This window comes from Micromys minutus (genome assembly GCF_963924665.1).
Source record: "Micromys minutus genome assembly, chromosome: 5".
Classification (NCBI taxonomy): domain Eukaryota; kingdom Metazoa; phylum Chordata; class Mammalia; order Rodentia; family Muridae; genus Micromys; species Micromys minutus.
This window is the reverse complement of record NC_137974.1, coordinates 47,145,570-47,172,727: the sequence shown is the minus strand read 5'-3', so window position 1 is coordinate 47,172,727 and position 27,158 is coordinate 47,145,570. Positions and strand designations below refer to the sequence as shown.

At 42.7% G+C, this 27,158-nt stretch overlaps 1 protein-coding gene across 2 annotated transcripts in view; it reads right to left on the bottom strand.

Annotated features, from left to right (window-relative positions):
- Window positions 1-1,491: 1,491 nt before the first annotated feature.
- Window positions 1,492-27,158, bottom strand: part of CLYBL (citramalyl-CoA lyase) — a 213,787-nt gene continuing 188,120 nt past the window's right edge. Inside the window, exons 4-8 of one of the 2 annotated variants that reach the window (XM_080917345.1) lie at window positions 26,337-26,438; window positions 24,462-24,555; window positions 23,034-23,201; window positions 18,275-18,399; window positions 1,492-1,779 (exon numbers count right to left, since the gene is read on the bottom strand). In XM_080917345.1, the coding sequence (XP_080773471.1) occupies window positions 1,684-1,779; window positions 18,275-18,399; window positions 23,034-23,201; window positions 24,462-24,555; window positions 26,337-26,438 (585 nt within the window). In that variant the 3' untranslated portion in view covers window positions 1,492-1,683. Of the gene's footprint in view, window positions 1,780-12,868; window positions 14,503-18,274; window positions 18,400-23,033; window positions 23,202-24,461; window positions 24,556-26,336; window positions 26,439-27,158 lie in introns of those variants that run through there. The other variant, XM_080917344.1, reaches the window with a different exon arrangement.

Here is a 27,158-nt window from a genome sequence, read left to right as displayed (position 1 = left end):
GGAATGGTGATCTCTTAATAAAGGGAAGTAGAGAACAAGGTCCAAAGCAGGTGGCCCCAGCTCTGTTTAAGAGCTAGCCCCTAAGGTCCCTTGCTTGTGAGTATTTGTGTCTCAGAAATATGTTTCTCCAGATCCATCAGTTCTGGGTTGGCTTCAGCCTCATGCTAGTCAGAGTGTGGTGTTCGCCTTCCTACCCTGCGCTGGGATTCATGGTGGCCGTGGTAACTGTGGTTTCTGACCTGGCATTGGTGCAATGATGTGGCATCTACCTCCTAGGGCTTTCTTTCGGAAGAAACTGATCGGGGTGAGAAGTTGGGCTGGGGATGGGGCACACGCCAGGGGCCATGAAGGGAATCCACCAAAAGGGCCAAGGAGGAGGAGAGAAATGAGACAGAAAAACAACTGTTTTCTATTTACAAATTTAAATAAACAGAACAGCCTTCCCCTGCCGTGTCTAAGAGGAGCAGCCACGCTGCTGAGTAGGTCATGAAAAGGTTGGTGTGGAGTTTTAAACTTCCTATTCTGCTAATTTCTTAAAGAACAGTGGTTCAGAGTCCCCCCGCACAAAGGCTCATGATTTAATGAGGAAGAGAAACAAAATCTCCGCTTGTTGGTGTTTCAAACTTCATTGGCGTCCTCTGGCACGCACAAGTTGATCCTCCCGAGGCTTCAATACCCTTTAGCCTTCAATATAAGAGTACAGGCTGAATAGAGAACAATGGCTGGTTGTTATGTTTGTTTACCCTTCCTACAAGCTGGGTTAACCTCTTCCAAACAGCTTTACTAAGCCCGTTAACCACACCACCCGTATGACACACAGCCTCATCTCTAATGGGATGCAAATCTTGCAGGGGGCCATATGCACCAGCCCTGTGGCTTTGTGTCCTCCAGACATACAAGTTTATGGCTGTGAGTCCCATCCTAGCCCTACATTTACAGGGGGGAAATGGCCTCAATGGTGAACAGTTAAGCAAGAAGACAAAGAGAAGAATGGACAATCTTGTTTTGCCTGCATTGATTTTTTTTTTTTTTAATTGCCAGTAACTGTTGACCCGGAGTATTCACCCAAGATGAGAGCTTTCGGGGGTCACCATATGGATAGAGCCTTTGAGCAACAGTGGCTTCTCCAGAAATCAGTTTTGAAAGTTAATTCTTTACAGGCTTTTATAAGCCAACATAATACCTAACAGCACTTTAACATCATTTTGTTGTTTTATCTGATAATTCATAAAACCCGCTGAGACCTCGACTTTGATATTATTCTTTAAAAGGCCTGGCCTTAAATTTATCTGTGGTGTCCTCTGTGCAAATGAACAGTATTGGAAATATTTCCTAATGAAAGAAGAATGAGGAACATTCCAGAACACATCAGAATGTGTCTCGCCGAGGACTTTACTTCTTCCCACCTTTATTTCCTCCCGCGCCGATCCCCCTGCGAAATAATAAACCGGTGTTTATAACACATTACTAGACAACAGTCAAACCACAAGCTTAGACTCCAAAGGAAGAAAGTTTATTTTTAGAATATCGGGTCAGTAAGATTGGGGGGCGGGGGGCGTTGTGACTAACACAAAATGAGGTCCTGATCCGGTGTGCCAGCAAGCTGCCCCTGGTACTGCGGTTTGTCTTTAAGAAGCCCACAGCATCCATCCAGCCCGCCCTAGGAGGGCTTCATTTAACAGATCATTTTTCCCTGATGGAAGTGGCAAGCGTAACAATGTTCTGGGCCTGCTTCAGTAATGGCATGTCGATCATGCTTCCTCGGAAAGTAAAGGCTCCCTGGAAAACAGAATACAAACTTCCTGAAAGAATGCTCGAAAATTACAGGCTTCTTTTCTTGCGCACACACTCGTACCACGAGAACATTTTAGATCCCACCTGAGTTAGGCTGACTTTTCTGCCCAACTTTTGAGAAAAATCAGAGTAAATTACAGAGGAGAGATTTCTTTTTCTCCTCCTACAGAGGCGGGGAGGGGGTTGGGAAATCCTTCCGCTTTCTAACAGAGAGGGGAAAAAAAAAACATAGCAGACGCAAAACGTGGTAAACTGTTCATTTTGCCCTTGAAAAATCGAACGGGGGAAACAACTGGGGAGGAAAATTTTGAATACTTCCTCATCTCATTTGAGATCCTGTGGGATTCTGAAGCAGTCACATGCTCTAGCAGGTGATTGCCGTTTTCTTTTCTTTCATTTTTTTTTTTTTAAAGTGTGTTATCGGGTTAGTAACAATTGCTTCCGTCTTGCCAGACACGGTGAAGGTGTTACTCCAGGGTAATGGAAAAATATGAGCCAAGAGGTCATGCTGCTGGGACACCCGGGCCAAGGACAAAGAAGTCATTCTTTGTTGACCAGTCAAACTGGGAGGCGTCTCTGCCCCACCCTCCCAACCCCTCTATGCCCCATTTTACAGATTCCCTGTTTCTTAAGCCTTCTCCAAACACTCATTTAGACTGGCATATGATGTGGATCCTCCCTGGGGCCCACGGAGGGTTAGAGTTATAGGTAACACCGAGTCTCCCAGCCTCAAACCTTCCCTGGAACCAAGAGGGGGAGATTCAACCGACAGAAGGTAGCAGGATCTGAACCCAAATTAATGCCGAGCTATTTGTGTTCTTATTTGATTTTTTAAAAATTTCTGTTCCTCTATAATGTAAGTCACCCTTCAAGACAATCCTCCTGCTTCAGTCTTCCAAGTACTAGAGTTACAGGTGTGAGCCAGCAACACATCTAGTCCCATGCACTTCCAAGCTCTTCATCGTAGTTTTTGAGACAGTATCGCCCCGCCCTGAACTTGCTATGTAGACCAGACTGGCTTTGAAGTCCTAGAACTCTGCCCGCCTCTGCCACCTGAGGGCTGGAATTGAAGGCTAGTGCCACCATCCCCTGGTTTTCCAATAGGTTTTTAAAATTTGTGTTTGAAGTGCCGGAGATACAACTTGGATCTTTCTAGGCCGTGGCTCTACGACTGAGCCACACCTCGGCCATTTTACCGGTCAGTCATTTAACCTGTTGTCAAGAATGTGGCCCTGAGAGAAAGAGCAGGTGTCCCTTGGAGATCTGGAGGTGGGTGGAGCCACACTAGCCCCTGATGGTTCATTTATACACAGCACGGTTTATTTCCTACTGCGTAACTTAAAGTACGGCCTGTCTGACAGGGACTGCTGTACTTACTGGTCTTGCATAGGGCTGCTGAGATGGACAGGCGGGAGCTACCTCGAGGGTCATAGGGTGGGCACAGAGAGCATACTCACAGGAAGTCAACAAGACACTGTGGCAGAGAATCCTTAGTGATAGGTTCAGTTTTCATCTCTTGATAAGGTAGATTTAAAAGCATATATAACCAGAGGTTTTTTTTTTTTTCTAGGAATGCTTAATCCTCTTCGAATGATGAACCCCACCCTTAGGCACACCTGCATGGCCTAAAATCCTGAATTTGGGTCACTTTCTGAACCCCCCTCTTCTCATAACCTTCAATTGGCCCATTCCATATAGCCTAGCGCTAATTTGGGTCATCTAGGACCATGGTGAATTTTGTGAATCTGGTTGGGGAGGTTTCCCCAGGCTAGCATTCCATGGAGATCAGGGGTGGGGGTCCCATGCTGTTTTACAAGGCAATCTTCTAGGTCTCCCACTGGAGTGAGTGAGCAGTTGCAATGGCCTCTTGGTTACCCGCCCACACCCACGAAATGGATTATGGCCCCTATAAAACAGGGCATCTGTCCTTCCAAGGTTTAACTAATAGGCTGGCAAGAGAAAGTTAGCATTAGGTGCACATGAAAATTAAAAAAAACAAAAACAATAACAGCAATAACAAAACCCTAACCCCAAAACAAACAAACAATCCCACTCCCCCAAAAAACCCACCACCAACAAAAGTTGATTAGCCCTGAGTGATCTGTCTAGGTTCAGGCCTTGTCTCCTGAAGCTGTGTGGACTTCCATAAGCACCTTAGAGATGAGAGGGACGCCTAGCTTCTTAAGACCTGGAGAGTCTTACTTTCTTTCTTTTCATTCTTTCTTTTGTGTGTGTGTGGGGGGGACATATGGAGCTTGATTTCCTTTATTATGTGAAAAACAAGATGTATTGTTGCTGTTCTGTTTCCTTCTCTCTGTAAATTGAGGACCTCAGTGTTCAGAATATCATCTTTATATATCAATTCATAGCACGCCTTCCCCCTTAATGCACAGATTTATCTGGGAACATGAACAGCCGAATGCTGAAGACTAGATTTTATAAATGTAACTTGTCAAAAAGCTGTTTGGAGTTTGGAAGACAGTTTGAAGATGCTGGAGAAGTTTTTTGTTTCACTGGCTAATGCTTTTTTTGGAAAACTGACATCCCATCTTTAAAAAAAAAATGCAAAGAACTTTTATAAAGTCTGAAGATTCAGGTTATACTTTTGTTTTAAGATGGCTTTAAGGAGCTGGAGAGTTGGCGGGATGGTTAAGAGCTCCCTGCTCCTGCTGAGGACAGTTTGATTCTCAGCGCCCACATCGAGGTTCATACCTATTTGTATAACTCTAGACCAAAAATCTCTGCAGGTACCGCATCTGTCCATGATGCGCACATATACACAGAGGCAAACATCCGTACACATAAAAGCAAAGAAATCTTTTTAAAATTCTTTAAGCAATACCGCGCTCATGACCAAGTACTCTGAGAACCATGCTGATCAAGACAGCTATCATGTTTTGGACAGTTATTAATCTCGGAGTGCACAGCTGGGACTTTACGTACTTTGTTTCATGAATACTGCCCACAGTAACACACGGGTATAGATGCTATTGTTCATCCCATGAAAAATCTGTTTAGGAGGCTGAGAAAGAGGCTGTCAGTAAAGCATTTGTTTCATAAGCAGAAGGTGAGGCCTTAAGCGCAATAGACCAACACACACACCTACACGTTCTTGTGATTCAGTGATGGGGAAGCAGAGACTAATTCAGTCAGGCCAGCTGAACTGGTTCACTGTATCCCAGGATCAGGGAAATACTTTGTCTCAAAAACAATGGAAACCTGTCAGCCACCTCTGGCCTGCATGTGCAGCTGCACAAACGCACAAATGCCGTTTTCATTTCGGTAGACATCATGCACTGGAGAGGTGACTCAGAGGTTAAGAGCTCTGACTGCTCTTCCAGAGGTCCTGAGTTCAAATCCCAGCAAACACACGGTGGCTCACAACCAGCTGTAATGGGGTCAGATGCCCTCTTCTGTCTGGTCTGTCTGAAAACAGCTACAGTGTACTCACATAAAACAAATAAATACATCTTTAAAAAAAAAGAAAAACCAAAACAATACCATAAAAAGAAAACATGCACTATAAAAATGAATGTCTGTGCCAACGGTGTGGCCATGTCACCAGCACCCACAGTGCTGTGCAACAGAGCTCCAGACTGTTCTACCTTGCAAAACCAAAACTGTACCAAGCAAGCAACTCTCCTTTGTCCCTGCTACAGTTTCCCGTCTCTTCCTACGGCCTTTTCCATTCCCAAACTAAAACTTAAGAACCCAGGACAAGTTCATTCTCTCTTTTTCCCTCTCCCTCCCCCTCCCTCTGTGTGTATGTGTGTGTTTGGAGGCAGGGTTTCTCTATGTAGCCCTGGCTGTCCTCTGTAGTCCAGGCTGGCCTCGAACTCACAGAGATTCGCCTTGTGAGTGCTGGGACTAAAGGCATGTGCTGCCACCACCTGGCTCCATGTTTGTTTTTTAAAGGATTTATTTTTATTTACATTACGTGTGTGTATGTGTGTGTGTGTGTGTGTGTGTGTGTGTGTGTGTGTGTGTGTGTGTGTGTATGTGTGTACGAGTGCATGGGACTACTGGTGCCTGTAGAGTCCAGAAGACAGTGTTAGATCCTTTGGAGCTACAGTTATAGGGGTGGTTGTGAGTTACATGATGTGGGTGCTGGGAACCAGACCTCAGGTGTTCTGCAAGAGCAGTACATACTCTTAACCACTAAGCCACCTCTTTATTCTCAGACATGTTTATCGGATTCAAATCCCCTGTGTTCTTAAAAGCATTTGGATTAAAAATGTGCTGAGCATGTTTTGTGATTAACTGAATCAGACTCCAATATACATAACCAGTCTCATTCAGCCGTGTTATTTGTGTTGGAGTAGAGTGTGTTAAATTGCAGATTCCAAGTTTAGTCCAACAGGGTTAGATTCGGAAAGCCTGGAGGCTGGCCAGGAATCGACTCATAATCCCGATGCACACTTGAGTTTGTGACCTTGTGCTTTTGCTGCTCTGAAGTTGAAGGGCCAAGTTACAAGTACATACTTACAAACCCTAAGGCCACTGGAGCCTCTGAGCTCTCTTACAGAGTGTCCTCACATTACTTATTGATGGACATTTCTTAGGCTAGTCGTCATTCACCGGTCATCCATTTATGGGATAGAGCAACCTGTACCAGTCCTTGGGGAACTACTTAGGACAGGAAGGGAAGACTCCACCCCTACACTTGTTGTGGGAGCAGATAAGAAAGAGGAGCCTCAGGACAGATGAGATCCGCGGCTGTATTGGCTTTTCCTAGTCGGCATCTTCCTTTCCACATGCACATCTCTATAGATGTGAGGCTGTACACTCAACACATACTACACACATTCCATAGTGCACACCTCCACTGATAAGAGATTGTGCACTCAGCACACACTACACACATCCCATGACGGTCAGTACATGGGCACCGCTTATTCCCTATGGGTCTCAGACTTAGACCCTGCAAATGAAGAACAACATACTGATGCTCCTGTCATCTGTACAGGTAAAGAGAAAGACACTGGAAAGGGTTCTAGGTTTTGTGACACTAAACTCATTCCTGGTGACAATAGGCACATAGGGCTGGCCACGTACCTTAACTGTGAAGCACTAACCTGGCATAGCAGAGGCCCTGGGTCTGATCCCCAACGCCACAAACGGTGGTTCAGAATGGCCCTGAAGTAACAAGAACCTCCTCCTCCCCAAAACCTTTTCAGAAGAATGTAGGAGAATGTTTTCTAGGGAAAGTGGTGATGGGAACCATGGGTGACATAGGAAAAGTGTCCACAGTTACAGGAAACAGTTATGTTTCCGGCATTCAGAACCTGAAGTCGTCTTTGTATTGTTTTCCCTCTCTAGAGCACTCGAGGACCAGTTTGCCAGGAGCCGACACTACTACAAATTCTTCCGCATCTCATACAGGGCGGAACTCAGGCCTCACACATCCGAGGCAAGCCCTCTGATACCGAGCTGCACGCCCGGCTCAAACGGAGACTATCCTTTGTTCAAGGGTGTTCTCTGGAACCTGCAGGTGGGGGCTGTTGCTGTGTGCAGGGGGCTCTGCCTCACTCAGTACCTGCTTCTTAAGGCGACACCCACTCCAACATGACACTGGGCCTTTTGCTCAGACAATTGTTTCCAGTAAATTTCTAATATTTCTTCTTTAAAAAATATTTTTACGTCTGGGGGGTCTATGCGCACACACATGGCGGTCAGAGGATGCCTTGGAGCCAGTGTTCTCTTTGAATCCTGTGGGTCCCAAGGATCAGACTCAGGCCATTAGGCTTGGAAGGAAGGCCTTTACCCACTGGGTATCTTTGCTGCCAATGTTCTTCTCAGTGTTGGTCACTGAGTGTTAAGTTTCTAGGCCAGATACTGGCTTTGAGTGGGCTAGAGGTCAACCTTGGGACTCTTCTAACCTGCTTTCCACCTGACTTTTTGAGATGGCCTGGAGCTTGATGAATCAGCCTGGCGATCCTCACCACCTCGGCCCCAGCATTACAGGTGTGCCATATACCCAGGTTTTGGTCACCGCCTACCCAACACTCCCTCCCTTTCTTTACCATCCTTCAGTTATTTCTCTGACAGAATTCTTGAACAATTTGTGATGTTCACGTTAGCATGGAAGTTTGGGTACTGTGGCTCTTTGGCTGCTAACTAGGGATCTCATTAAGAGGTGGGGTCTGACTGCTACCGTTGAGGTGGGCGTGTTCATCTGCTTAAACCTTTGACTGCCCTGGCACGCACTGAATCAAGCATCACCTACCTAGTCGGGATTCTATAACCTGTCTCCCACCTCAGCACCTCTGTTCTCATTCCGAGTTCATTTCCTGTACCTGACAAATTCCCGGTGCTTCGAAGAGTCTAAAAATGATCTCCCAGTGGAGTTCTTTATTCAACCTCCCTGGTCATCCCCTGTCCTTTCCTACAGAACTGCTGTAATGGGTCTTGTCTGCCCCCCTCTGTCATTACTGGTTTCTGGCTGTCCCTTTCACTATGTTGGAAGCCTCTTGAGGGTTAAGACCTGGGACCTCCCAAACCATGCACCTAGATGACCCCCCCACCCCCACAAACAATGACAAGGACACTGAAGGGTCCTTGGGTGAAGGCTATAGCATTGAGGGATAGAAGGGAGGGGGGGAAGAGAGCAGATGGGGGGAGCAATAGGGGTTTAGTGGAATAAGGAGAAACTACAGATTTACTAGTTGTAGCTGGGTCTTTTCTTTCTTTCTTTCTTTTTGGACCCCAAATGTGATTTTCTGAGTAAAGTTTTGCTACTGTACATGATTGGTGGGTCCATAAGTCACTCTGACATATGCAGTAAGGGTCCATACCGATTGGTCCCAGGGACCTGTAATCTTGCCATCCACCCTGTCAAACTCTGTGGAGCCCTGGATCACAGCTCTTTATATTCTTCATCATTCCGTGTGGTTGAAGTCTATAGCATGCTTGTATATTCGGGTATAGTTAGGTGGGGACACAGTGATGTGTCCCTGACCTCATGAAGTCTTCATCTAGTGCAGGGAAATGCATTAGACAATCACCTCTAGGAATGATAGAACACAAATGGGCGTGTGACCCAGTGCAAGGCAGGTACACTATGGAAGAGTATTCAGCAAGGGCTCAGGAAAAACCTGGTAGGGGCAGGAAGAGAGTGACAGGGCACAGGGCAGTTAGTTCCCAGGGGAACTCAGAGCTGGGTGATAATCAGACATTTTATCTGCAAGTATCTTTTTGTATCCTTGAACCTTCCCAGGTCTGGTAACATTTACTGGTTGGTTGAACAATACCCAAGTCTTCGGCAGGATACAATGGCTAACCTCAAAACTGGAATGTGAGTTGAGGCCATGGTAATTAGTGAGAATGACTTAGCCATTCAAGGGAAACCAAGTATGTCATATGTGTGGTATGAGAAGGCATGTTGTGGAGAGAGAAGACAGGGTCAGAAAATGGCAGTTCAAGCAGGTGAGAGCTTGGAGGAACAGGTGGTCTCAGTTTTGTCTTTGTAATTTGTTTCTGTTTTGTCAATCAAGGTTTCTTTGTGTAGCCCAGAATGTCCTAGAACTCACTATGTAGGTCAGGCTGGCCTTAAACTCAGAAAGCTCTGCCTGCCTCTGCCTCCTGGGTGTTGGGATTGAAGGCATGTACTGCCACACCGAGTGGATTACATTTTTATACCTTTACAAAATAGTTTCTGTATTTGAGACAAGGTCTTGCTATGTAGACTAAATACAGCCCAGGCTGGCCTCGTACTTGGGACAAACCTCTGCCTCAACTTCCTCGGCCCTATTTTCACAGATCAGTTATCATTTGTAGCATGATGAAGGCATCGGTGTATACACACACACACACACACACACACACACACACACACACGTACAAAGCCTGTGTGGAGGTCAGAGACAACTTCCGTAGTTGCTTCTCTCCACCACATGTCCACCAGCTTCCATGCCAAGTGCTTTGCTCCATTGAGGCCTCCTTTCAGCTTTAGAGATGCAAAATGAATCATCTGGGTCCGCTAACCATCTTAAGAAACATGTGGCAAGGAGAAAAGAATAGGGTTAGAGTCTAAGCCTTTCTTCCACATCTCACCACTGCTCCTAGTCGGTGAACCCAGAGTATGGCTGCGGAGCACAGTACCCACCCGAGGCCATCAGAGAAAGCCAAACGTTTAATGTACATTGATTTTATACACTACATATTTACATTTTTTATTTTAAAGACTGCTTTATCTGCACTGTTGTTTCAGAGGTATTATTCGCTAGGATAAAAGCTGAAAACAGTAAGAATAAATGCCAAGCAGGAGCTGTGTCAAAACTTGAATTCACAACAGCAAAGTTGGGAAAATGTGACCTGTGCTGTGCTGGGATTTGAGTTTTCCGCTCTCGATCCTTAAATACCGTAGCGGAAACAAACTCCCCCACAAGGTATCGAAGATTAAAGGAAACACGTAAGGGCCCTACAGGCTCTTTGTCAATGAGAACTGTTACTGGCATTGCCACTGCCCCTGAATCATCTCTGCAGTGACAGGTCTACCGCCACCAAAATACAAGTATTTCTACTCCAACTGCTACTGTACCACCAGGGTCACAGTCACCAACATGCCATAGCTAGTCATGTTGCTACTGATATTGTTGGCCAAAGATACTTTCACAAAAACATTTTACCATTTATTTGGGGGTGCAGGGCACGAGACTACTGCAGTGTACATGGGGAGGTTGGGTATACTTTCCAGAAATTGGTGATCTCCATCTCTTGTGTGTGTTGTAGGGAACTGAACTCAACTTGTCAAGCTCGGAGGCAAGAACCACTACCCACTGAGCTGTCTGTCTCCCTGGCATGGCCAAAGAGAATGTGGCAGTAGAGAACACAAATCTAGATTTCAGGGGGGCTTTAACCTTTTGAGAGGTATTAGCATTGATAGTAGGAATTGAGGTAGATGCATACTGAACTCCCTGCACCCCCTAAACTCCCACAGAATGTTAACACAATTGTCTCTTTAAGAAACTAGGGCTCAGTGGTTAAGAGTACTGGCTGCTTTTCCAGAGGTCCTGGGTTCAATTCCCACACCCACATGGCAGTTCACAACTGTCTATAACTGTCCCCTCTTCTGGTGTGCAGACACAATCCAGACAAAATAATTAGGCATGTAAAATAAAAAAATAAATATTTTAGAAAAGAAAGAAAAGAAACTAGAACCAGGAGTGCTGGATATCTGACAGAGACAAACAGGTTTTCGATAATTCAGAAAGGTAGAGAAAATGCTCATTAAAATGTCCAGAATCAGAACAAAGGGGAGTGGCCAGAAGTGTCTATAAAAATGGTGAATTCCCAGAACGTGAAAAGGGACGGGACGGAGGAAGGGGGGGCAGTGCTCACGTTTAGTTTTGTAAAGAGGAAGCATAAAGTGACTTAGCTCTCACTCTAGTCAGTGGATAAAGGAGATGTACGAGTCACGTCGGTATGATTGACTCAGGAAATCGGGAGAGTAGCCGCTCTGGAGCTCAGGCTCTGCGGGGCACCAGGCTGGGAGACCCGAGGTGACCCTCTGAGGTCCTCTTCATCTGTGACCAGTCTGCGCAGATGGAGGTCTGAGGGCCCAGAGTCATCTTTACAAAGTGTAAGGGACACGTGCTTTCTGTTTTTAAAAGCTGTCCTCAGATAGGCAGGCAGCAAGAGTTGCCTTAAAAATATTCAGGAGACTGACCCAATAGGAGAGAAGCCATTGTTCCAGATGCCTTGGATAAAGAAAATCAGGCAATGCCAAAAAGCTATTTGCTAAGGATTTCTCTGAGTATCGAAATCTAAAGGAGTTTCTAAATTTGCTGAGGAATTCAATCTTTCAGTTATAGTTCCTCAGGGTTTTTTTTTTTTTAACTAAATGATTTGCACATAAAATTCACCCATTGTCAGTGTATTTATTAGTGTTTCAGTAACTTTATAATGGCTATTTCATTTCTGTCTGATTCTCTTTCCCCCTGCTGCGTTTTTCTGGTGCAGGGACGGAGTACAGGGTCTCACACTGCGTCCTCAGCATACGTGGCTAAATGCATAAATATTTTTATTTAGTTTGGAACACTTCATGGTGGGTTGGAGAGGTAGCTCATTTGGTAGAGAGCTTGCCTAGCAAAAAGGGAACCTGGGTTCAGTCCTGACTACCATACAAAACTAGGGCTGCTGGTAAAGTCCTGTAACGCCAACTTAAAGCTGGAGGCAGGGACCAGAAATCATCCTGGGTACTTACTGAGTAACTATCGAATCAACCCAACAGTAGTATCCCATGTCAAACATAAGCCATTGTTGCTGGTGGGAAGCCCAACAGTAAACGCTATGTCACCCCAATGTCTAGCCAATCGAGAGGCCTTCCGGGGCCAGGTAGATGGACAAGGTCAGGACAGGACTGGGATCTGATCGCAGGGAAGGTGGGGTGAGGACTCTGAGGCTGGTCCTGCTTTCCTTGTCTCTTTTTGTTCAAGATCAGCTGTGTGTCTGTGCACACATCTGAACTACCCCTATTCGAATTTGGTTATAATGGAAATACTTTTTAAAAAGATCTTATTTGGGGGCAGAGGCGACGGCTCAGCGGGTGAAGTCTTTCCGCACAAGCATGAAGAACTGAATTCGGATCCCTCACACGCATATAAAAGCCGGGTGCTGTAGGCAGTGGTACATGTCTGTATCCCTAGTGCTGGGAAGGAGGAGCTGGGTGGACCTGGGGTCTGTGAGTCAGCTAGTCTAGAAAAATGGCCAACTCCAGGCTCAGTGAGGGAACGCCTCTCGAAAAATAAGGTACAAAACGAGAGAGGAAGATACCCAGCACTTATCCCCCATTCCCCATGTGTACACACCAGCACGTGACCCCTACACAGACACACACCACACTCTCAAAGTTACAAAAAATCAAACACAGTCTGTCATTTGTGTGTTTACTGTTACCCAGAAGAAACCACGTCTGTACTGTTTTACTGAAGAAAGCGGTCACAGCTTTATCACCACCTTGCATGTGAGCGATTTCCAAACCCATTTTGGGGTTTTAGGTCTGACAATAAGACTTCTGGGTTTTGCCCCCAGCAATAAAAATATTTTTTTTAATTTTTTTTCAGACATAGGGGGAAATGTGAATACAAAGTAAAGCTATTTTGCTATACTGCCTTTAAGAATAGGTCTTAAGCCTTCATAGTAAAGATGAATAATTTTAAAAGTTGCCAAACCTAACCTATAGAAAATAAAAAAGAAAATAAAAACAAAGCAAAACCAAACAAAAATCCTCTTCTCCCTTAACACTGGACTGGCCATTTCCCTCTAAAAACAATGCAGTTAGTGATAAGCAATAGGGGAATTTCACTTCCATACTTTAAACGTGTTTTCCTTTTCTCTTTCCAATTGCAATTTGGTGTATCAGACCTGTCATAAAGTCTTCACTGGGGCCTCAGGTTTCCTAAGGGCTGGAGTTTTCGGAGCTGACATAGCATACAGCCCTGAAAACTCCAAATGAACAGGGACACAAAGGGAAAACGCAATTACCAGGAATCTTTGAAGCAGATCTCTGCCCAGTCTTTCATTTCGCAGGGATTCACCAGGTGCTGGTGGCCTGTGGCTGCTCAGAAGTAGATGGGAACGGCTGTGGGTTGTGGGATGGGTGGGTGGGCGTGGACCGAAACGTGCCGCCCTCGCTTAGTTGGTTCAACTCTTTCCGTTGAAAAAGAGAACATTCAAATCTTTAGATGATTTGTTTGATCTGTGTCAAAGAGTGGCGGTGTGGGCTTTCTGGCGAGTGAGCAAAAGTGGGAACAACATTTTTGGCTGGGGAGATTTCTCCTGAGTCCTCTCGGGGAGACTTCCAGAGAGCCATCTGGATCCAACAGTCAGTCTTTCTTTCTTTTTCTTTTTCTTTCTTTCTTTCTTTTTCTTTCTTTCTTTCTTTCTTTCTTTTTTTTTTTTTTTTTTTTTTTGTAAAGCTCCTCCGCACTTGTAAGCCTAAGAGTAAGGTGCGGAGCTGTGGCCACACCTTTGAAAACCGCTTGCCTTCTGTATTTGGAAGGGGTGATTTATCTCCGCTGGCAGAGAGGAAAAGGAACCAATTCCTTTATGCGTTAATAAGAGATCGCTTGTAATTGATGCCCCCCCACCCCGCATAGGAAGCGTTTATTAACGTCCGCCCATTAGTCCACACCATCGCTCCTTCATGAGTGGAACGGGAATGTTGCAGTTACGTTATACTTACCGTGGTAACGTCACTAACTGACCTTGTGTTGACCTTTATAACAGTTAATGGGACCTAGATCTTGAACGAACACCACCCCCACCCCCGGTCGGTGTTTAGTCAGCTTGTGAAGCTGTAATGAATGAAAACTGCTAAAAATGTTCAAACAAGATCCTTCCAAACCTACATGACATGCTCAGGGCAGTGATGGGATTAAAAGGAGATTTGCCTGAAAAAAAGAAATCAAGTTCAAGTTTGTAGCCAGATGCAGCAGAGAACTCATAAGTAATATGCACATATCTGCGATTCCTCCGTACTCTTCACACCGGGAGGAAGTGGTAACTCTTAGGTTAAGGTTCCTTTTGATTGTGCTTCCATCAGCAGCACATATACTAAAACTGGAAAGAAGATTAGCTTTGCCCTTCTGCAAAGATGACATGCAAGTTCACGAAGAGTTCCATGTTTATACATGTTGGGGGGGATTTTCTTTGATTAGGGATCATTTTTTGAAAGCAGAGAGCTGTTTCTCGAGCTGTTATCTTTGTCTGAAAATGAGAGGAAACCCTTAGCAGCAATGTCGTAATTCAGAGGAGAAAAGCACACAGGGCCAAATATGTTTTTATATATTGTATTAATAGACGTTTTACAGGTACTAAATTCTGTGTGATTACAGTTTCTGTTGATCCCAACAGTAACTAATGACTTGAAAAGTCCCCAACTGTAATTATCTAGGTTTCACATTATGTAAAATTCTTAGTGGATTAAAAAAAAAAGAAAAACAAGAAAGCCATGTTTCATTGAGCAAACACTAAACCCAGTTCTGAATGGAGAATTTCAAGATACTATAAAATCCCATGATGAAAACAACAACAACAAAAAAAAGATATATAAATGATAAATAGGTAATTTTAAAGAAAATCATTTACACTTTTAAAGCAAATCACATAAAAATGGTTCATCCCCGCTAACATATTTTACCCAGTGTGGTAGAAGGATTAATGATTTGCAGGTTGTATCTCAGAGTACACTTTTGCTGGAAGGAAGAGAGCCTCTGTCTGGTTAGTAATGTAGGTTCAATTATAAATATTTTACTTCCTGGGAATTAAAACAGGAATAGAACTTATGCTGAATATATGTATGTATATATATATATATATATTGGTAACAGATTTTAAATAAGAGGAACCAAGCTAAAGCTCCAAAGTTCAGCCTGCCGCTTCCAAGCTTATTGACAAGGGAAGGCTGTGCCGGGTAAAACTGGTTCATCTCTGGTACTTTTGAGTACCACTACCTGTCAAATGCTCATAGACTAGGTGAGTCAAATATCATTATTTTTCTAGGGTAAAAATGACTTTTCACATGTTCTCATACTAAGCACATCAGACTTAATTTTCGTGGAACTGCTAACTAAGAAAAAAAAAAAAAACACTGGATGATCAAAGTCTGAGCCCCAACAACTCACCTGCTCGTGATACAAGCCTCCCCGAGGGTGTCATTTAGAGAGATGGGAAGAGAAGGTAGGAATTTCACTATTTCCAAAACCAGAAAACATAAATGACCCACTGTATACTGCCAATGCTGGCCATGTTCCGGGTTCTGAGCAGAAAGGGTATAATTGAAGAAGGGGGTGGGGGAGAAAAGCAAGACTACATCATAGTGCCTTCTTGGACTGTTTCTACTTAAAGGAATTAATTAAATGAAATTTTCCATCAGAGGAGAGGGATAGGGCCTCGGGGAAACTGATGAGTGCCTCACCAGGACGCAAGCCATCCATTTTCCATCCTTGGGGGTCATCTGTGCTTTGGACAAAATACCTGGGATTTTTGTATTTTTCATAAATGGTACGCATTTGAACTAAGACAGATGAAATGTTTGTTGGAGGTGATACTTCCTACCACCGAGAGCTTATTTATAGGAGATCTCTGCCAAAATAACTTCCACACACTATTTAAGCCACACGATCTCCTTAAAACCCAAGGCACCTACCTGCAGTCCCAATGTTTGAGGCCAGCCAGTTTATAGACCCAGTGAAAGAGTCATACTAGCCGGATAAAATAACCATATGTCCCCACCGGAGGCTCCATTACGTGAGTCATTTAAGCCTCGCTGGACAAAAAGCACCAGGGCCATTTGCTGTTGGAATCAAACCTCCACAAAGTGGACAGGAAAGAAATGACCTAATAGGTAATGTGGTCTTGTGTGTTAAGAAAAGCTGGCCTGCCGCACTGTTGTGAAAGCTTATGCCCCAATTATACCCCAACAAGAGGGCACTTCTTATTTGGAGAATGAAAGCGGGGGGGGGGGGGAGTGCGGGGGGGGGGGAAGCCCAGATTTAACATTTACATCACCATTATCAAAGGCCTGGACAATTTTCCCTAGGAATAATATTTTTGAGATATAATGAGGAAAGTATGTGTGTGTGTGTGTGGGGGGGTGGTTGTAATCTTTATTCGGGAACTTAAGAGGCAGGAAGGCAGTGTTTCTGGTGTGACTTTTGTTTGGAACTGGTGACCTTTTCCATCTGCTTACGAGGGCCAGGTATCTGCCTTCAGTATGTTTCAGTGTGACTGTTTCACAGAGGCAGAACCATCCACACTGGGCCTGTCTGCCGTCTCAGGGGAGCACAAACTACCTCAGCACACTATCTCGATGTGTTTATTGTGTGCACACTGTCCACTGGTATAAGGCAGAATTGAGGGAAAGGATTCGTTTTGTGGGTGTGTGTGTGTTTGTATGTGTGTGTATGTGTATGTGTGTATGTGTGTGTGTGCCCGTGCTCGTGTGCATGTGTAGATGTGTGCGTGTGTATGTGTGTTTCTGCATACTTACAGGTGTGTGGGAAGGAGATGATGGAGCTGTTCGAATGTGTAGATTAAGACTGCACAGCTTTTCTTTCTAGGTAAATACGGTCATTTACTGTCAAGTTTCATTCAGGATCAAAATATAGAAACAAACGTGAAATACAATTTCAACCTAAAACTATTTTCCTGTGAAATGCATGATTTTTTTTTTTTTTTTTTTTTTTGATGGCCACCATTGACATGAAATGGGGAAAAAAAAACCTATTTTTCATAAATTTGGTATAATGTCAAAATGGGATCTTTCTTAGGTAGATAGTCTGACTTTGGATATTAAGTGTGTGTCTGTACAAAGGTTAGTCTGTGTGTGAGGGTTTGGGGGAGTGGGAGAGGGAGGTGGGCATGCCTGGGCAGGGTTGAAAACAGACATCCATAGGGGAATGACCTACTTAATACTGCTACCCATATGTACAAATCTTGGGGTTTTCAGGTGTCCTTGCTGCCAGGGATCATGTAAAGGACATGTCTCACACGGGTGTCACAGGTCCACTCCTGAAAACCAGATTTTGCTTCTTCTCTGCTGTGTTTTTATTTATTTATTTTCACAAGGCCAAGTGTTCAACATTCAGGACCTCACTAATTTTTCAGCGCCCTTCCTCTCCGAAGTAATTCTGAGTGGAAGGCATGGCAACTGCAGGGTAGATTTATAAAAGCAACTTCCCCCCATCCCTCTGGAAAAGAGGCAAACGGTATTATTGCAAATAACCTTTAAGATAATTAACTAACAATGCTGCAAGTAGCATAAAATCTTCCTTCAGGCGACACCTAATTTAAGTGTTACTGGCACGAAGTGGAGACAGATTGTGCATTACCACTGCAATATTTACATAGCAGAAACCCACAGAGCGGGAAACGCCAGGCTCAATGAAGCACTAAATTAGAACAGCCGTACTCGGTGTTAATTTGCCTTCCGTTCTTTCCAAATCTCAAGTCCAGAAACCAGTACTGATCCATCTACAACCTCCCACTCCTAAATGACTAAAGCAGAGGAGACGTGGGTACTTTTCTTTTACGTCCTCCCCCCCACACCACCCCCCAATTAAAATAACTTGAAATTTATTTCTTCTCTCCACGAGAACCATGTGGTCAAACTGTGATTATTTCGTTACATCGCGCTCCTACTTTGATCTGAAATTATTCTCGTACGAGCACGGCATCGAAGACGACCCAGCAGAGCCTAAAAAGGTTTTTTACTTTTTCTGAGACTGCCAATGCAGCTTATGAGAACAAAATAAATAAAGCGAGACAGGAGAACCAATTAGTGAGATATTTAGGGAAAGGGATAGTTGTCTACCTTCAGCGATTTTTCTCATTGATAAATTTTATTTCCATTCCACATTTCCCGCCTCTCCTGCCAAACGCAATGTGTTTTCCTTAAGCCATTCTTGTCCATAATATTTTTAAACTCCAGCACCACTCGAGGTATTAAGAAAAAACAACAACAACAAAAACCATTTACCTTTCCCAACTGCTGGTGTTCTTTGAAGGCAGCAATGAGCTCTTCAGCCCACTGAATTTTTTCCGGGGTTGGAGTAAACTGTTCCTGTACCACAGCAATCTGGTTAGGGTGGATCACCTGTTTACCTGCAAAGAGAGCAACCACACTGGAGGCTTGGGGACAGACCAGACGCACCCAGCTGGGAACAGCCTTGGATGCTTCATAGACTGGGTGCTGAAGATCTACACAGTACAAAGCAAAACTCATGATCAGACACGCTTTTCCAGAAAACCACATAAGAACAAACACAAGTATGGACGTTACTGTACCCTAGATGTATGTGGACCTTCCCCCTCTTCATAGGAAAGCTGTCATTTTTAGTTACAGGTGGCTGAATAAGGCAGCTTGTTAAAATAACTACTTTGCTTGCATTTTAACTGGAGAAGGTCTGCAAGTTATCTGTTATTTCCAGTAAAGGTGGAGTGAAATTAAATGGTAATTCTCTCAAATTGTCTAAGCCGTCTAGTGCTTGTTTGGGGAGGGTTGTGCTACCTTCTGAAGCTTGTATACCAGTGACAGTCAGTCGGAGTTCAGCTCACAGCAGACGTTATGACCACATCAATACCAAGCAATGATATATTTCATTTTCTTTTTTTTTTTTTCTTCAGTGTTCCAAATTTTAATACAGAAGAAAAGTTAAGGGAAGTGTACTATATTTCATTTTCTTTCTGAGCATGTCATTTGATGAAAATATATCTAAAGTTGTAAACTAAGAGGCAGATTTAAATACCGTGCTATCTGGATTGCTCCATTTCACATTTTTTTTAAACTGAGAAGATTACAGAAAAAATGTATCTGTTCTAAAATATATTTGGATCTTCCCTTTCTTCCTATAGTATGAGAGCTGTTTTGTCTTCAAATGATAAGAAATTGTATCTATGTAAAAATACCTTCAGGAAAATCTGATTCTTTTTGAAGTTTAAGGGTTTGAAATAAAGGCACCATCAATATACGAGCCTCAAGGGGTTCTAAGTAATTATAATTCTTAATAATAATAATAATAATAATAATAATAATAATAATAATAATAACAATTTAACAGTCTGAAAGTATGGTATCTAATCAGGTCATTAATAAAATGCAAATTGATCAGACAACAAATATAGTTAGCATCCATTAAGTGAACATTAGTTTTAAAGAGTCAATTTACGTTCATAACTTTAATCATGTAATGCAATTTAATCTCATTGTTATAACATTAAATTATATTGCATTTTAAGCAGTTGCTTCAATATTTAACACTATATGTCATGTTTTGTTTTATAAACTACCAATTTCTGTTACTATACTTGTTCTGCTGAACAGATAAAGGGACAACGTTTGTAAAAATAGTAAAACAAGGATTTTTTTTTTCTAGTGTTTTGAGAAAAGAATTTTAGGTAAATAGATAATAATCCCTTTAAACCTTGGCATAATTAAAAATCCTATGTTATGATTTCAATCTTGCCTGTTAGCATAGTAGAAAAATGTTACAACTTGATATGCATAAAGACACTTCAAACTATTTAAAGACTAATTTTCAGAGTTGGCTAATAGAGCCACAAATGTGAACTCCCTTCAAATAGTAGGTATTGATTCTACATTTAATTATTTCAATAGTTGCAATAATATTATTTAAAAAGCTTGCCAGTGCCCAGTAGTCATTTCCTAAATTGTTAGCCCTGGATTTCATAATTTATGTACACAATTTACACTGCTGTGCAGAAAGGCAGATTTCACGGGACCCTCTTGGTACAAGCTCTGTAATGTGAGGAGCAAACGTAACTGGGTAGCCAGGTTCTCGTGAAGCCTCCTGAGCGCTCGGAAGCACCCACGTTTCAGAAGAAGGCCACCGTTCTGCAGTGCGGTCTTGAAATGTGTATCTCTTTCCATGCCAAGGAGTCTTTTGTCCTTCTGTGTACATTCCAAGGGGCTGCATAATTGGCTTTAATGCCATGTGGGACACAAGCAAATATTTTATCCACAAGAGTTCTTATTGACAAGTTACCAAGTGGGTGCAAAATTGGATGGCATTAAAATTTATGACCATGAGATCCTTTTTACAGGACCGCTTGATATATCTAGCTTTAAATCAGTACCTGTCACGTTTCTTTAGGCAACTGTATGATGGTATCTTTTTTTTTTTTTTGTCTTGTACAAAAGCCTGTAAAAATTATATTGCTTCATATTCCTAATCTCACCTCGAAGCCTGTAGGGCTGTGGTAGCCATAATGACTAAGGCAGCGGGAAATCTTTCACATTTTAGTTTCGGTCTATTATTATTATTATTATTATTATTATTATTATTATTATTATTATTATTATAAAAACCCTAAAGTTAATGTGTACAGTTATTGGAATTGATGTTAAATCTATCAACCTATGAAATAAAGACAGCAAACACTAAAGTACAGACTGCTGTCTTGTGTGATGGTAGATTTTTTTTTTTGAGAGAGGCAAAAGAAGGGAGAAATTATATAATTTTATTACAACCTCATAAAGTAAGACTTTATGTGTATGTATACGTTTAAAATTTCATGCTGAAAGTACTGATAACTCTTGCCCTGACCCAGTCTTTAGTTATGAATAACAGGACACTTTTGCTGATTTTAAGTTCTCAGACCACCTACTTCAGACAAGTATTGTTCAGACAAGTATTATAAAGTTGGTGATGATATTCTGCTTTCTCCCCTAGAAGCCCCTCCCCCACAAAGTTCTGCTGGTTCTCTCCCTCTCTTGTGTAAGTATTAAGTTATCACAATTAAATTCCAAACATTAGTACCCTAGGATCATGAGAGGCATCAAAACATATGATACATCTCACATGTTTTGATCGCTTGTTTTTTTTTTTTTTTTTAGTGTGCAGAAATATAGTTGGGGAGACAAAGACCTCTCAAAATCAGTTCGTATGTATGGAGTGTGGCCCCAGCTTACAGCTTCTGCCACTTGGAGGCACAATGGGCCCTGCCCTTGGTGCCTCCCTGCATCCCAGCTTCCATCTTCCTGTGATTTAATACTCCCCATTGGGCAGAAACAATAGTGCCAGGTCCATAGGTTCTTCGTGCTGAGTTGGGCACAGTCTAGACATTTAAACCGGATTTGAAATAGCTTGTCTTCTGACACTGAACTGGGGACCAATTCAATCCAGTCCTGTGTCTTGAGAAAACTTTGAGACCCAGGGAAATCTGAGGGTGGGGGGGGGCACTGAAGCAAGAACAAGAAGGGCTGGTGGCTGAGACCAGGGTGCCTGGCAGCTGGCACCACATGTTCAGTGCCACATATTACAAGCCAACATCAGCCTCTGTTAGATAGATTTCATGGAGCTTTTTCTCCCAACTTTTCCATTTGGGCCACATCCTAACTGGCCACAGGAAGGAGGTAAAGACAGGCATGCCCCACCCACCCACCAATTAGCAGGAGGATTCGTTTTTCTCTCTGTCCCTGTTAAATATAAAGAGAAAGAGTCCAGACAGTTAAAAATAAAACATTTCTGTGAATAGCAATCATATGTCTTTAAGCCTAAAATTTAGAGGTTTAGGTTTATGCTAGTGCCCTGTTATATATGAAAAACAAAATCAGGTTTATTTAATTCTAAGATAACTATACTATTGCTTAAGTCTTTCGTTTCATTTCAGGATAAAACATCTTCCGCCAACACACATTTTTCATTTCAAGGTGATTTGTGAGACTTTTAGTTAAAACCTGACTAGGTATAGTATCAAAGTACTTTATAAAAGGAATAACAGTGTTCCTTCCTTCCTTCTTCCTCCCTCCCTCCCTCCCTCCCTCCCTCCCTCCCTCCTTCGCTGCTTGGTATATTTACAGTTAGCAATTTTAGCACTTTCATCATAAGAATCAATGAGAATGTGGGCATGCGCACACGTGTGTGTGTGTGTGTGTGTGTGTGTGTGTGTGTGTGTGTATAAGAGAGAGACACACACACGGGTGGGGGGGAGGGAGAGAGAGAGAATACGTAAGTATGTGTACACAACCACACAGGACCACTTATTCGGAAGATTCTATTAAGGTTTTCAAAAAGCAGAATTCCATTGCAAAAACCTGATTTTCAGCTTCTTTGAACGCATGGGGACAGGCAGGAGTAAGGAGAACTGGGGACCGTCAGCTGCCTGCCTTGACCCCAGGGCCAGCTGGTACCCACAGGTGACAGTAGGCACACAGATCCTTATTGGGGGACACAGGAGGAAAGAGGAGCTTACTGTGGCCAAATGATTTTTAAAAATAGACATGAGTAAAAAATTAAAGGTAGTATCAATTAAAAAACTAATTAATACTTTAGCTATTTTAGGAACATTTTCTTATATTTTACCAATCTAAAATTCTGACAGGTTTTCACTCTCAAACCCTCCTGTAATAGTCTCATCTTTTCCCTGGGATCAGCTCCGCTCCAATTATACCAATATACTTTAAAAGACAGAAAGATAAGTGTAAAGAAAAAAAAAAAAACTTCAATCAAATATTTTGTTTTGAAATTTGCAGAGACCAAGAGCAAGAAACACCCCAAAACAAAACAAAACAAAAAGAACAAGTAAAAGGAAAAAAAAAAAGTAAAAAGAAAAGGAGAGAGAAAACCGGCTCACACACAACCCAGGTAACACCCATTAGGTGTTCTGTTCTGTGAAGCCTTCTCATGTTACAGGACATGGGAGGCATAGACATCTTTATTTTCTGGAATGCCTGCCAATGTACACACTGCTCTTTACGACAGCGCCGGGAATCATACCAGTAAAGCCCATGGCGGCTGCTTCTCTTGACTGTCTGAGAAGTCCATCTTCATCCCGGAAGTCAATGTATACAAGATCTATGGCTTGTAGGCCAAAGGCCTTTGCCGTGACGACAATCTTCTGCCGGGCATAGAGGATGTCTTGGGTGTCCTTGTTGCTTGTTGCACCTAGTAGTGAGTTACACATAGGAAAGTCAGGTGTTAATATTGGAAACCAAACCCAGACATATACTATAGAAACCAGGTCCTAAAGACATGTACATCTCCCTGGAAACTTGTTTCCCAGAAAAGCAGTTATTCCAATACGCAGGAAGGCAGTTATATAGGGAAGAAGTGCTCAGTGGCATATATGTCTAGTGGCCTGGCACAGTTTTCAATACGATCACTTGCACTTGTGTTTGGGAGATGGAAGCAGGTCACAGGGGCCCCTAACAGATTTTCCTCCTTTCTGTAAGCCCTTGGACAGTGTCAGCCCAAAGACAACACTGCAAGTGTCCGGGAAGCTAAATGTGGATGTGTCGGGGGGATATAACTCAATTCTTAGGAATGGCTTTGTGACATCTGTCCTCAAAGATGTCCTGATCCAGTGCTTTGGGTTTTGGTTGGTGCACAGGGAGAAATGAGGAAGACCCTCATTTTGGGAACTACAGAAAGTGCCTGAGTGCCTTCTGTAATGCATTTAACTGTGAGACACATGAATATCTCCTGGAAAGACCTAAATTGTATTAAAATTAAAATTTTTTTCACCCTGCGGGGAGGGAGGATGTCAGTGCTTAAACCTGGGTTTCAATGCCCATGGCTCAGGGAAAATGTCCCTAGCCCACTGGGATGTGGTTCTGAAAACACTTTGTGTAACCTTTGGCCTTTAGTCTCCAACCATAGAAACACCCAGATAAGGGCTCAAGAGATACCAGCAGGGCCAGTAAATATTTAACAATAAGCACCCTGAAATATATACTAAGGAAAATTTATAATTTATCTTAAAATTACTTGCCTACTACATTTAACATAGAAAACACGGTATTAAGACCCATGCAGAAGCACTTGAATATTCTATCTAGAGGCTCAGGTCTTGTACTTAAGGGAAGACAACATATGTGAGCATCAGTAAGTAGGAGAAGCCAAGTAGGTCCCCCATACATTGTTGAGCATGCCTGAGGTTTTCGAGGCTTTTATTAGTTATTTTATAAATAAGTAGAGGTAATAAGAAAGAATTCTGGAAACAGGAGATGGAGCCCTAACCTATCAGGAAGTGCTGGTCAGTTAGTTGTCATAAAAGGGCACTGCCAGGGCTAGCAAATACACATTATTATGTAAATGTCCCTTTGTGAAGGAGCAAAGAAGAAAGATTGCGCGTGCGCACGTGTACACACACACACACACACACACACAGAACTGAGGGATGGGGGTGGGAGAGATCTTTGTCACCTATGCTGGCTCGAAAATCTTCTCCTCCAAAAACGACTGCATCTAGGAAAAGACCCACTTGAGGTCCGACCTTTAGTGTTTCCTCACATACTGCCTGGAAAAGATCAGAGCAGAGTCTCAGGGGCTGGGAGCCAATGAATCAGCAATAGAAAAGATCCAGATCCTAACATGCTCTGGCTAAAACAAACTGAGACCTTCCCTAAAGCATTTACTCTTCTTCGGATGACCACCTCATACACATCTGCTTTGCCTGGTGATTACATCAACATAGCCTTCACTCTTTAATATATAGTTACAATACTCCAATTATACAACACCTTATTTTCTAGATAACTTTTGGTAAACTCAACTTCTACTATAATAATCCACGTTCCTCCAGAATGTGTTTTTGTTTTAAGAAGACTCTTAAATAACAAACGTAAAACCACAGGAGAGGAGGGGAAATTTTTTTGAAATCAAACTAATTGGATTATTTGTATTAGGATCAAGTAAAGTGGTCTCAGGCTTACAGTCAGGCAATGCAAAAATCTACAACTTTGAAGAGAAAATAAAAATGCTGCGTGTGAATGGAGCAACTCTGACACGTCCAGATGAATGTAAAGACGAATTACGTTTGCTGTAGATGCAGCTGTGAATCTTGGGACATGGAGCTGTAACGTACAAACATCTGTGTGGCTAGGGAAAGAATGAAGGAGGTGTTGGAGATACTGTTGATTAATTTCGGGCACTGTGAGAGCTCCTAAGTAATTCATGAATAAAATGGCAAAATAGTGCTTTAAAATCAAACCACCGCATGTATCTGACTCCAGCTCAGGAATGTTGATTATATTCGGGGCTCTTAGGGCAGGCTGAGGACTTTGTGGTTGTTTGTCTGAAAGGGTTGGTCACCACACAGGGCTCTGCACTGGGCCCTTCCTACACAGTCCTACAGATCTCTAAAGCTTCCTCCGAGCACCTGCTTGTATATTCTCCACCGCAGGTCAGCTACTTCTTGTTTTTTAGTGATTTTTGTTCCCCCTCCTACTCTCTGGAGTGGAAAAAATAAATAAAACAAAACACAAAACCAAAAAAAAACCACCAAGGGCTAGAAACTTCGGGAAGAGGTACAGGGAGCTCTAGGCGGCCATTCAAAGTCAGGTGGTACAAGGGGAGACACGGTTTGGGTAATGAATCAAAGGCCTGTAGATCAAGAGGGACAAACGATTTGGCTATGAATCTGGTCAGGCAGGTAGTTTGATGCAGCCACACAGCGGCTGAGAACTGGCTCAGCTAATCCTTTTTGAATGTGTGTTAAAAAACACTTCATGTTTGAAACGTAGCCAGAGACTACAAATTTTATATATATATATATATATATATATATATATATATACGTATACATATATATATGTATATGTATATAAACTATGAACAATAATCATATATCTGCTAAGGATTACAGATAATAGTAACAGAGAGGCCAGGGTATTTGCAGATGGGAAGACGGCTGGTAGCAAGGGCAATTCAAATTCAGTGTATAAAGGTAAAAAATAATATTTACATATATGCTTAATCTATACATGAACTAGTTCAAAGCATATATTGACTCTGTGATTTTTATTGTTATGTATACTCCAGGAACATATAAATGTTTGGAGACTGAGAAGACCTCCTCTTTTTTTAACTAGTTTCTTTGTCTTCCGGGATATTAACAACCTTGTTATTGGAGTAGAACAGATTTTTTTAAAATGGCTTAAATATCTTACTTGGTTTATAAATCTTTCTTTAAAAAAATTCTTTCTAAGTAGATGTTCAAATAAAAAAACCAGAAGTTCTCTTTAGGAAATCAAAGTAAAATACTAACTCACATGACCATGCTCTGGAAGGCTTCCTTACCTTAAAATTGAGCAAACCCATTGCCGTCTCCACAAAGGGGATTAAATTCATTGGTTGTTCAAGTTTTCGGCCTTTTAAGTGGAGTGAAAATTTGTCTGAAAACTAAAATCAGAAATGTCATAGGTGATTAGACAGAAGCTCAGCCCCTAAAGTGCAGACAGGGTGAGGCTAAAAAGCCTCTGACTTGAGGAAATACCCTATCCCAGCCTCCAGCATCCCTGCAAAGGGATGGGGAGGGGGTAGGCAGGAAGAAACAAAAAAAGCAAAGAAAACTAAAGGTAACTAAGTTCCCCCAAACCACAGTGAAATCTCAAACACCACAATCCCTTTCCCTTCAAAGGGAATCATTTGAGGCTGAGGAGGAAGAAGGAAGGAGAGAGCCCCAGTTTAAATGCTTCCCCTGGAAACGTATTTACTCAGGACTTATCACCCCCGCTCCACTAAATGCAAATGTCAGGCGCTCAGAACAAAGCAGACCTCTCTACCTGCCCCTTCTGTTTTTTGTTTCAGACCCAACACCAACACATGTGCAACTGTTGGCTGCCTTTTGCGTGTGTGCCATCCGAGAGCCATCCGTCAGAGCGCCACTGTCCTTTGTTCCGGAGGGTTTTCTTCATATATATATTTTTTAAGCTTACCTAGGAAGACCTTAAAAAGGAAGTTTAATTCTTTGAAGACCAAAGCTTGCCAATTTTTTCCATGAGACCAGTTCACAGCTAGCTCTGTGCTGCCAGTGGGGTAGCCCAAATTCCAAAATCTATCATCTGGAAACATACAAAAGCTCTCGCAGATCCATCCCCCCCCCCCCCCCGTTTCAAAAAA